The 12,427-nt window shown below is 33.8% G+C and overlaps 2 protein-coding genes across 2 annotated transcripts; one reads left to right on the forward strand and one right to left on the reverse strand.

The window, feature by feature from the left end:
• Nucleotides 1-4,277: 4,277 nt before the first annotated feature.
• On the reverse strand, nucleotides 4,278-6,993 carry LOC110901327 (G-type lectin S-receptor-like serine/threonine-protein kinase At1g67520). The gene is made up of 4 exons (XM_035982362.1): nucleotides 6,971-6,993; nucleotides 4,915-5,976; nucleotides 4,382-4,580; nucleotides 4,278-4,286 (listed from the first exon to the last, which is right to left on the reverse strand). Exons 1-4 carry the CDS (start codon nucleotides 6,991-6,993, stop codon nucleotides 4,278-4,280), a joined length of 1,293 nt encoding a protein of 430 aa, XP_035838255.1.
• Nucleotides 6,994-8,355: 1,362 nt separating this feature from the next.
• On the forward strand, nucleotides 8,356-11,425 carry LOC110901329 (protein FAR1-RELATED SEQUENCE 5-like). Its single transcript, XM_022148161.2, has 7 exons — nucleotides 8,356-8,422; nucleotides 8,526-8,591; nucleotides 8,693-8,718; nucleotides 8,830-9,500; nucleotides 9,595-9,853; nucleotides 10,069-10,632; nucleotides 10,802-11,425. The coding sequence occupies exons 1-7, from the start codon at nucleotides 8,356-8,358 to the stop codon at nucleotides 11,423-11,425; spliced, it is 2,277 nt and encodes a 758-aa protein (XP_022003853.2).
• The last annotated feature ends 1,002 nt before the right edge of the window (nucleotides 11,426-12,427 follow it).

Here is a 12,427-nt window from a genome sequence, read left to right on the forward strand (position 1 = left end):
AGCCTGATAGGTGGGTTTTGTGAAGTTAATAGTTTTATAACTGGTGATTATTACATTAAGTGAGAAAATAACATGTAACTTAACAGATTCGGAATGCCCTTAATAATATTCATGCCGGCCAGCAAGTAGCTTGTGAATCATCGGAATAGTCAGGTAGGCTCTTAAACGTAATCGGGCAGCTTGTTACTTTGATTATCTATCTGAGTGTTATTTGGTACCTTCTCTTATGTATATAAACCCACATGTGTGTTTGTTGTAGCAAGGTTAGTTTCCTAGATGAATGTAGGTTCCTTCTTACTACTATTTCCACATTTTACATTACTTTTATTTTATTTTTAAATGGCAAACGAAATCTTAGCGTAAAGGTTGTAGGGACTTGATCAGTACCATTTGGCCATATTATGCATGAAAAATTTCAACTTGTGGAAAATTTCATGTGACATGTCATATCCTTTGTTTTATCTCGGATTTGTGTTGGGGAATCAAAACTTTACCACCCTTAATGCACTGGAAAAAAGAATATCATAACCATTATCTAAAACTCAAATGGTATTGGTAGCCATGAAAAATATATAGGGATTCTTGCATCAAAACTGAAGTGAACAGAGTAGTAAACAGTTCAAATATGCTGTAGTGATCTTGCAAAGCCACCAAAATCAGCAGCCGTGAACACAAAATTTCGTGATAAAAAACAATGGACAAAAAGAAAAGCTACACACCAAAATCAACCCCCCATTACTCGAGTTGTCAAACATTGAGATGAACCCGTGCCCTTCATTACTCGAGTCGTACCCATACCAAAACTTAAGGCATCCAAACAACAGAAATAGCATCAATTCTTAAATGGGACAAGATATTATTATATTACATTCGACCATCAGCTATGATAATGTACTATCGAGCCTCCATTTGAGTAATGGTTATGTTGTTTACAGAGGCGCCATCTGCCTTCTGTTCGACTGAAGCTGAATTAGATATAGCTCTGCCAAAAAAGAATGCTGGTCGCTTTGGGACAGGAAACAACATAGTATCATTAAGAAGCATAGATATCACTTCTGACATTTCTGGTCTGTCAACTGCGTTTTCTTGTACGCAAAGAAGTGCAGTATGAACAGTCCTCAACAATTGGTGCACAACACAAGTATTAGCAAGTGTTGGATCCTGCAATTGCAATCCATCCCCTTGTTGCCACAGCTCCCATGCCTAAAATAATTCAAACATTAATATGCTTGCAACATTTTGACTTTTGGGGTCAAACAACTTACTTCACTAATACCACTGGATCTAGAAGAATTAGATTTCAATCTAGACTTACATATCCGATAAGATTGACCGTCTTGTCAAGATGAGAGAAGCACATATTTTTCCTTCCGCTCACAATTTCCAGAATTAAGACTCCAAAGTTGAAGACATCAGACTTCACCGAGAAAGTCCCATCCATTGCATACTTGGGTGACATGTAACCACTACATAATGTATTTGAATTAGAGTTGTAATATTTAACTAGAAGTAACCGGATGAAAGAGAGAGTGTTCATACTAAGTACAAACCACCCTTTTGGTCATTGCTTCAGTCTCATCTTGTTTGAAAATTCTTGCCATACCAAAATCAGCTATCTTTGGGTTCATACTTTCATCTAGCAAAACATTACTAGCTTTCAAATCTCTATGGATAACACGCATTCTTGACTATTTATGTAGGTAAAGCAATCCTTGGGCGATTCCTTCAATGATGTTCCATCGTTTTGGCCAGTCTAGTAGGGCCTTCCTGGTTTCATCTATTCAATCGATTCAACAACTTTAATAAGGCAAACTAGTATCAAAATCAATACCATCATCGATATATTTCTTACCGAAAAGAAAGAAATCTAAACTCTTGTTGGGCATGTAGTCATAAATTAACATCTTTTCTTCTCCATGAATACAACCTAGAACTCTATTGTGTGTTGGAGTTTGGCAATAAGTATGAGCTCATTCTTGAATTCCACAAGCCCTTGTCCTGATGTTCTTGAAAGCCTTTTAATTGCAACTTCTCGTTCGTCGCTAAGTTTTCCTTTTGTCATAAGTGTTGGAAGTCTGATGACTTATTTGCAGCGGAAGTTGATAACATATTTGGATTATAAGTAGAATCCATATTATCATAAGCAAGAGAACCAAAATGGATATGCATGACAGGTTGAGAACAATGATCGAATGAAAGAAAGGGGTTGGACAATTCTTAGTGAAATTTAAGAAAGTCTTGATGCCGGTTATGGTTCCCGGCAATTCTAATACATACATAACATTTGGCGGTTAAGATATGGCGGGTAACCGATTTGCAGTTATTTGAACTGGATTCCCGCTTATCTTCCGGTCATTGATAAACATATCATTAACTAACTTAATAAGCTAACCTACTTATATGTCTGAAAATACGAATTAATTACATAAAACATAACTTAGTTTAATATTTCTAACATAACCCCCTTAAACTAGGTTATGTTTGCGAGACCGATCCAGCACACTCTGATTTGCTTCTTCCACAGCCCATCTTGCATAGTCAAAGTTGAAGCGTTTTCTCCTCTTCCCTTTGCTCCAGTCTTCATCATCGATGCGAGTGAACAACGCAGCTTGTTCCATTCCTGCAGATCCTTGTGCAGACCCTTGTTGAGCATCTTCTGCATTTGTTGATACTTTCTGATGACTTTCGGCAAGCCTGCCTTCTTCAACAACAACCTCTTTATCCTGCATTTTCTTTCGAAATTGATTGAAATTATAGTAATACTCCAGGATATCAAGATACATGGCATATGCAGTTCTCATGTAATCTCCGTCTTCGTAGTTAAATCCCAGATCCTTCGCTATTGCAGGCCACATGTTTTCTGTTGTTACAGTCTTGTATCCCCCATCCGCGGCTACCAACAAGTATAAACTTAGTAGATTAACCTTTCTCTTATGCAATGCAACTGGTGGAATCGGTCGATTCGTGATGTTCATATAGTTAAATAAGAACCATTTAACTAATTCTTCAAACTTTGAATCAAGCATATGCTTATACTTGATCACAAATTCACGATCATCTAATAAATTGATGAATGCAACGCAGTCATCAAATTCATTAAATTCCATATTCTTGACAATCATCATATTCCAATCTGGTTCATGTGAAGACAGATCCAGATCTTCGAAATATGAATTCAGATACCTTTCTTTAAATTCATTGTCATGCACATTTTCTTCGATAATGTTCTGTTTCTCGTGTAACCCAATTTCTTCCTCTCTTGTTAACCCACTTGTTTCGTTCATAGAATTATCAACCGGAGTAGAGAACATTGGATAGATCTTACAAGTATCACCGTTCTTGTTAACGGTAAAACCTTGCATGGTTAATTGATCTATACTCAAAACATTCCTATCTAATTCCGGAGAATAGAAAACGCTTTGAATTCTCATAGTTTCATTTCCGGTTTTGATTTCAACCGAACCAACCCCACGTGTAAATAAGAAATTATTTTCCCCGGATTGAGTATCAACCCCGATTATGTGTTTAATTCGTTTAAACACGTTTAAATTTCCAGCCATATGGTGTTTAAATACAGAACTAACGTACCAAATATCGCTCCATAGCCCACCTTCGGTACCCACTACAATCATCTCTTGATGATTACTGAAATCTTCTCTTTGATTCTGTATGCCCACATTCACCGCTTGCCGGATTAACTGTATCGCCTCGTCTGTTTCTTTCTTATTACACTTGTAGATTTGATGCCCTGGTTGGTGACAGTAAAAGCATGTCTTTTCTCGCTGAAATCGCTTATTCTTGTTCTTCATTTCATCCGTGCAATGTTGACAAGGCAACATAGTGGACGTTGGTTTAAGTTCAGTCATCGGCATCTTCCCTTTCGTCGCTCTGATACCACTTTGTTGGAAGTCTGATGACTTATTTGCAGCGGAAGTTGATAACATATTTGGATTATAAGTAGAATCCATATTATCATAAGCAAGAGAACCAAAATGGATATGCATGACAGGTTGAGAACAATGATCGAATGAAAGAAAGGGGTTGGACAATTCTTAGTGAAATTTAAGAAAGTCTTGATGCCGGTTATGGTTCCCGGCAATTCTAATATATACATAACATTTGGCGGTTAAGATATGGCGGGTAACCGATTTGCAGTTATTTGAACTGGATTCCCGCTTATCTTCCGGTCATTGATAAACATATCATTAACTAACTTAATAAGCTAACCTACTTATATGTCTGAAAATACGAATTAATTACATAAAACATAACTTAGTTTAATATTTCTAACAATAAGCACATTATATCGCGTTTTTTTAACAAAAATAAAAAATACTGACGGTTCTAAAACGATACGACCCTTATGTAAATATACAAATACCTTATAAACAGGTCCAAAACCACCTTGTCCAAGTTTATTTTCATCCGAGAAATCATTTGTGGCTGTTACTATAGCAGAGAAGCTGAACACCATCATATGACTTCCTTTTCTACCGCCCTTTTCAGTATTACTTGAATCCATCAGTTCAAGCAAATGTTTTTCATCGTCCTTTTGTCTCTCTTCTGCAATCAAGCCATGCCTTAGAAAATGAAACATATATAAACTTCAAAAGGTAGACCAAATATCAACTGCTATACCTTCTCGTTTAAGCTTCATGTTCTTACGATACCACAATAGACCGAAGCAAAAGAGAAGTAGACAGATGCTGGCAACAATGGGTGCCCAAATCAAGATTCCTGTGTGCAAAGTCTTGTGTTAGATTCTGAGGCGTCTATAGTTTAGCTAGGAATGTAGTTATTCATATGAATCAAGAACATACACAATATGGAAACAGATAACAATTAACCAACAAGGCACTAAATTACTCACCACTAATTTGACGGTTGCTCAGAATTGGAGAAACAAGCACATACTTTGCTACAGAAATTCCTTGTGGATTAACCAAAAAGTTGTTGACTGATTTGGCTCCTGTCCATCTTAAACATCCAGTTCCATTGCTGTTAGTGATAAAACCCAAACAACTGCAATCATTCCAGCATCTCACCATACAGTCACTAAAGCTTACGCTTGAATTATCATCATATGATGAACCTTCAGTCATGTCAGGGGCAAAATCCCCATTCCTTTGAAAAAATTGATCATCTTCACTCCGACACTGAGGCAAATTAGAACCTGCAACACACTCAGGGCTCCATAATGCACTGCTTTCATCATCTAAAACTTGGCCATTTGAAGTCAAAATCCACATGGGTGTATTACCATTGAAGCCATGATAACTGAAATATCTTTCCTCATTATTATACACATAACTTAGATTGTACCAGTATTCACTCCATGGCGCATTCACAAACATAAACTTAAATGTTTGATCATTCATATCCCCACTGGTCCAGTAAGGCTGCCCCCTCTGTCGAATCAGTAACCTCTGTGAATTTTCTCCATTGGGTTCCCAACTCATAGTAAAAGCGCCATAATCAGGTACTTTATCGCTTAGCCAAGAAGTTAACTTCCAGTTACGGGTGCCTGTTCTAAGGTCAGACCCGAGTTTCATACCTGGTAAAAGTACGTTAGTCGGATAATCAAAACTCTTCCACAGAATTTGGTTGTCAACTTCATTCTTCAGCTGGAAATCACCGATGTCTTGAAGCGTTGCAGTCAAATTACTGGTAGGACCGGATTGATTGTCTGAGATATTTACTAGAGTTATTCCTCCAGTGTCAATGATCAGTTTCCCAGTGTCGGGATTGATCATGAGAACGCTAGAATTTGATATGATCGGAGTAGATGGGTTGGCTACCCATACTTTCCTGGACAAACTATCATCAACCGTGTACCAAATTCCTAAGTAAGTATATTTTGTTTCTGGAATGGTAAAGAAGCCTAAGGTGAAGTTTCCACCAGGGGAAACAAGCTGAGAAGTGGAGTTGAGTCGGTCACCAACTTTGATGGTTGAGACAGCAGAGGCTGGAAAACAACTGATGATTAAATTGGAACATAGAACAATGAAGAAAATAATGACAGTAATATTCGTTTTGCAACAAATTGTTATGTTGATTTCATTGAATCCAATTCTGATGGTTAGTTATATAATACATATGACTTCTGTTGATATCAACAGCCAAAATGGACTATTTTTCTTTACGCGGCAAAATCTATTTCTCAAATAGTCATAGACGTGCCTTCCTGGTAATCACATTTTTATCCAAGCTATATATGTGAATCACTGTGACAATCAGAAATTTTATAATAGACAAATAAAACATGTAAAATAATAAATAAAAATGCAATTGTATATCGAAGATTTAATCACATATAAATTATTTTCTACCAGAGGGCAGTGTGTAATATGGCAGTGAACAATTGGACAGCCTTCCAATTCGAAGAACAAAATGTGATGACCCGGGTCATCCTCCTAGGAGGAAACCCACAATTAGGAAATCTCTGCCTTAAAACAAAATTTGTCACATACGAGATTCTAACCCATAACCTCCCATTTAAAAAGTTATAGGGCTACCACTCCTCGGTGATGGAAAATAGTTTTTATTTTAGGTGGTTGTATGTTTGGGTTTATAATTTGAATTTCCTAACAAGTTTGGGTTTAACACTAAATTCTGTTAATTTAGGACATAATGACTAAAATACCCACTAAAAGCCCTCATCTTCTTTGAAACAAGAATAATAAGAATTGGATTGGGTGTGATAGAGTGAATATTTAAGACTGGGGTTGACTATGAATTGAGGTTTTTAAATTACAAATTTTGGAGAAAATCCCACTTGGGTTTTGAAGGAAATGAAGACAGGATTGGCGTTGAAATCTTCTTTGTCGGTCACAGTCAGGGATGAAAAAAAAAAAAAAAAAAAAAAAAAAAACTCTGAGTGTGACGGGTATACTTGAAGCTTGATGGGTATATATGGAATTAGTTTTAAAAAATTTCATTAGTATGAGATAGATATGAGATTAGGTGATACCTGTCCCGACTACCCGAGATCATATACACGTTACCTAAACTATATATCTGATCATATACCTAAACTATTTTTATTTTTACTTTTATTTTCTTAACCCTTATCTATTAGTGACTTATTTTAGTATGTTCATTATGTGAAAAAAAAACCCTCTTTTGAAATATGTATTTGACAATATTATTTATGTTTTGTGTGTTGTGAGGTATATAAATAAAACTATATAGAAATTATGATATTATTTTTTTTATGATAAAACTTATAATGTAATGTCTGTTTTAATTTATAATTGTTGTTATATAAATAAAAACTATACAATAATTATAATAGTAAAAAAGAAATATATATGGAAATCCCAAACAATATACTTTAACAAATTAATGTGTATGCTCATTACCTGCGGGTATGCCCGATACTCGACAGGTAATTAGCCGACAAATACCGACGGATATTAGGCTAGGTATGGGGCATGGTTTTACAATCTGGATGTGGGATTGCTAATATGGGTCTAAACCCAGCCCATTATTATTCCTAGTGACAGAATCATCTCCAATCAAGACTCTATTTCAGTAGAATTTGTGGGCTTTTCAGTTTCGTGATCTTTTGATTGTTCAAAGGTGATAGACACAATAGAAAAAAATAGGAATCGCCGACTTATATCGTCGGTATACAATTTGCTGGTTTATGTTCATCGAGGGTTGGGATGGAAGGGACGATCAGGTTTATGTTTAGCTCGTAGAGGTGTGGATTTACTACATGATGTTGGATCAATAAAATACTAAATAGTTATTAATAAGGGTAAAGATCAAATACAAAGTTTATTTTGGCTAGGAAGTATAGGAAGCAATCTTAGCCGTTCATCATCTTTTTTTAAATTTTTGGACGCGTGGGCTTTTTCGTCTTTTTACATTATCATATATTCGTTGTAATTTATAGATTCTGTTACCTGTTTTCTTAGTTCATCACTCTCATAACAGAATTGAAGATTCTATAACCCTAAATCGCCATCGATCGCAAATTCACCTCTTTTCAAACATTAATCTTCTTTCGTTCGTCAATTCGATAACTTCAATATCTTTGTCAGACTCTGCTGGTATGTTTAGCTTCAATTTTAAGTATTTTTTTGTTATTTTGTCCAAATTTCATTGTTTTACGTTTTATAATTCGTGTTTCTGTAATTAATATTTGATTTTTCATAAGTTTAATTGTTATTGTTGTATAATTTAACATAATTTGTTTGTTTTGTTTCTTCATCATTTATTGCGTTTTAGTGAATAGTTGCGTTTTATGATATTAATTAAATTTTATGCATACAAACTTTTAGTTTAAGATTTATGTAATATAAAGCTATAACTGTTATTGTTGTACAATTTTTGTTTGTTCATCATTTGATGCGTTTTACTGAATGTATTGCGTTTTATGCTTTTATCCATAATAGTTCATATACAAACCTTAAAGGTCAGTATTTCTAAATTATTATTAACATATTTTGAGATTTAACAGTAAACACATTATTATATAGGTTGTATTGCGTTTTATGATTTTTTGTTAAGTGTTTCAGATCACATGATGCGTTTTACTGAACGTATTGCTTTTTATGCTTTTTATGATTTTATAAACTTTGAAGGTTTGTATTTTTAAATTTTTATTAACATATTTTTAGGTTTATCACTAAAAACATTATTCTGTAAGAGGTATTGCGTTTTATAGTTTTTTTAATTGTTTCAGATAACATTTCGAAATGGGAGGAACGTGTATGCATAAACAGTGGAAGAAAGTTTTCAAACCTAAAGTCAGTGGATCTATTACACCTGCTGTTGGAATGTTTTTTAAGTCATTTGATGAGGCTTTTACGTTTTAATCAGAGATATGCACTTGCTGCAGGTTTTTCTGCAAGAAAAAATACCTCTTGGAAAAATGCTGGTGGTTTAGTGAAAATAAGATATATTGTCTGTTCTAAAGAAGGATTTCATGTTAGCAAAGAAATAGATTCTGGTTCAGTTGAGAATAGTAAAAAGATTGTTAGACGTAATAGAGGTTCAAAAAGAGTTGGATGCAATGCTCATGTCAAACTAATATTAGAGGACAATAATATGTTTAAAATCTACTACTTTGAAGAAGAACATAATCATATCTTTGTTGAAGATGAAGATATTCATTTCTTGCCGGCTGCCAGAAGTATCGATTATGTGAAAGAAAGTTTTATATCTGGATTGTCTACAATCAATATTGGACCTGTTAAAGCATTCAATATTATGAAAACAATGTATGGTGGTTTTGGTGATGTTGGTGCTAGTAAAGTTGATTGTAAGAATTATAGAAGGGATTTGAATCTTTACATCGGAGAGTATGATGCAGAAATGGTAGTTAGGCGTCTTATTAGGAAGAAAGAATGTTGTCCTGGTTTCACATGTGATTATGTTATTGGTGAAGATAGAAGATTGAAAGGGCTTTTCTGGGCTGATGAGCAATCAAAAAAAAATTATACAGTGTTTGGTGACATATTTGGTTTTGATGCTACTTATAAATCAAACAAGTAAGTTTTTTTCATTTATTGCGTTATATATTCTATTGCATTATATATCCTGTTCTAATTTTTCTAAAGCTTTTTTAATTTGTTTTATATGCAGGTATGATTTGGTTTTTGTACCATTTACTGGTATTGATAATCATTTTAGGAATGTCACATTTGGTGGTGCATTACTTGGTTCGGAGAATGCAGATTCTTATAGATGGCTTTTAAGGTGCTTTGTTAATGCTTTTGGAAGTGAGCCTAAAGTTGTTGTTACTGATCAAGATGCTGCAATGAAGAGAGCTATTAAGGATGTACTTTCAAGAAGTAGGCATAGGTTATGTATGTGGCATATATGGGAGAAATTGAAGACAAAGGTATTAACTGCGTTTTATGATATAACAAAGTGCAATTTTATATTGTTTTATTATTGCGTTTTATGTATTATACAATAAGATCCCCTAACATTTTTATCAATAGAATTACAAAACAATTGCGTTTTACCATCAATGTATTATGTTTATCATTTTCAATATATTTGGTTTTAAATTATTGCGTTTTATGTTTAATAATTTTATAACTTTTTATTCAGGTTGGTCCTGTTTTGTCAGCAAACACTGATTTTAATACAAGAATGACTCATGTTGTTTGGAATGATACTATTATTCCAGAAGATTTTGAAACTGAGTGGCATTCAATAATGTCTACTTTTGGATTGGAAAATCATGAGTGGTTAAAAGATATGTACGATCTTCGATTTGATTGGATTCATGCTTATTACCATGGAGAGGATTTGGCTGGACTTATGCGTACTACGTCAAGATGTGAAAGCGAGAATTACTTCTTTGGCCAGATTTGCAATCCAAGATGTACACTTGTTGAATTTTTCACTCATTTTGAGACTACAATGGATATTCAAAGGCATGAGCATAGGAGGAATGATCATGATACAAGGTATATTGAGTGTAAACCCTGGAGTGACTTTGTATTGGAGAAACAAGCATCAGAAATATATACCAAAACAATTTTTAAGGTTATTCAGATTGAAATTGATGCTGCCATTACAAAGTGTATGTCAAAGTCTCTTAATACTGTGGGTGATGTTCTATATTTTGAAATAAAGGATTTCAGACAGCCGTGCACATCTTTTTTCAAGGTATTTTTTAAATTTATATTGTTTAAATATCTATTGCGTTTTATTTTTCATCTTTTTTTGCATTTTATCATTATATGATCATATAGTTATATCTGTATTATATTTATTATTCATTGCGTTTTATATTACATTTCACTAATTTTATATAGCTTTTTAATCTTATTTACAGGTGCAATACAGCAAACAAGAAGATGCTTTAAGTATAAGTTGTTCTTGCAAACGGTTTGAACAATTTGGTATATTGTGCCGCCATATATTTTACGTATTACGATATGATGATATAACTGAGTTTCCTAGAAGATATGTTCATAGAAGATGGATGAGAGATGTTGTTTCCGTTGGATCAAATCATTCCAATATTCGGTTTGATGAAATTGGTAGGAATAGTGTAATTGATAAAGTTTATAGAGAAATCGTTGTTGCAAATGAGTATGTGGCTAATAGGCTGGTTGGCGATTTAGATGAACTGTGTCGTTACAGGGATCATAATAAAAGTTATATTGATAAAGGGGATGAGGTTATGGTTGCTGCGCCGCCTCCTAGTCGCAAAGAAAGATTTGCTGATATTGGAGGGAACTTAGAAAAATCAGATTCTATGATTCATGCCCCGATCAAAATAAGGACCAAAGGATGCGGTGTACAAAAAAGGATCAAGTCTAATCGTGAGATTGCAATTCAGAAATCATCAAAGATCCAGAAATCGTGTCGTGTATGTGGTGGAAAAGGACATAACAGTCGCACATGTAAAGATAAGGTTTCTTCTAATGCTATAGGTTCTAGCAATGCAATGTAATTATGTATATAAATTCTGTCAAAATCAGATATCAATAGGAAAAAAAAAATTGTCATTGCATTTTATGATGTATAGGTTTCATCTCTTTTTGCTACTGCGTTTTGAGATATCCTTCATAAATATCAGTTTGTTTTGGTTAATTGCGTTTTATGATAACAACAATATATTGTTATTTCGTTTTATACATAGAACAATATACTTTAAATGATATTTTTTGATTATTGCGTTTTATTGTAACAAAGATCATAGATCAAATTGAACAAGAAATGCAAGTGGATATCATAAACATTGCGTTTTATACATAGAACAATATATTTTAAATTGTTTTTTTTTTATTATTGCTTTTTATTGTAACACAGATCATAGATCAAATTAAACAAGAAATGATGAGAACCCTAAGCTTCCATCAGGGATTTCCAAATCACTTATCAGCTTTTTTTGTTAATTGCGTTTTATGATAACAGTATATTGTTATTCCGTTTTATACATAGAACAATATACTTTAAATTGTATTTTTTGATTATTGCGTTTTATTATCACACAGATCATACATAAAATTAAACAAGAAATGCAATTGGATATAATAAACATTGCGTTATATAGATGATGATATTTTTTAAACAAACATGATGTTTTCAAACCACAAAATTAAAGAAAAATTACTAGCATGATCAGCTTCATGGATCAAAGTTTGTTTCTTCATCGGATGAGAACCCTAAGCTTCCATCAGGGATTTCCTCATCACTTTCAGATTCAACCCAAAGTTCAACATGTGAGACTACTGCGTTTTGAAGCTTCTCTGCAAATTTGCTAGCAGAGTTGTTGATGATTGGTATTTCAGATAACTGCTTCAAAAAATTTAGATCCTCACTGGTAGATATGTCCTTTGGGTCATACATCTCCACATCACCATCGTCCCAAGTCACTGAAACTTTGAAAGTTTCCTCAATGAATTCCCAAGATGTAACCTGGGTATCTTTAGTTGCAGTTTGATTCGGATTA

Source organism: Helianthus annuus, chromosome 13 (assembly GCF_002127325.2).
Source record: "Helianthus annuus cultivar XRQ/B chromosome 13, HanXRQr2.0-SUNRISE, whole genome shotgun sequence".
Classification (NCBI taxonomy): domain Eukaryota; kingdom Viridiplantae; phylum Streptophyta; class Magnoliopsida; order Asterales; family Asteraceae; genus Helianthus; species Helianthus annuus.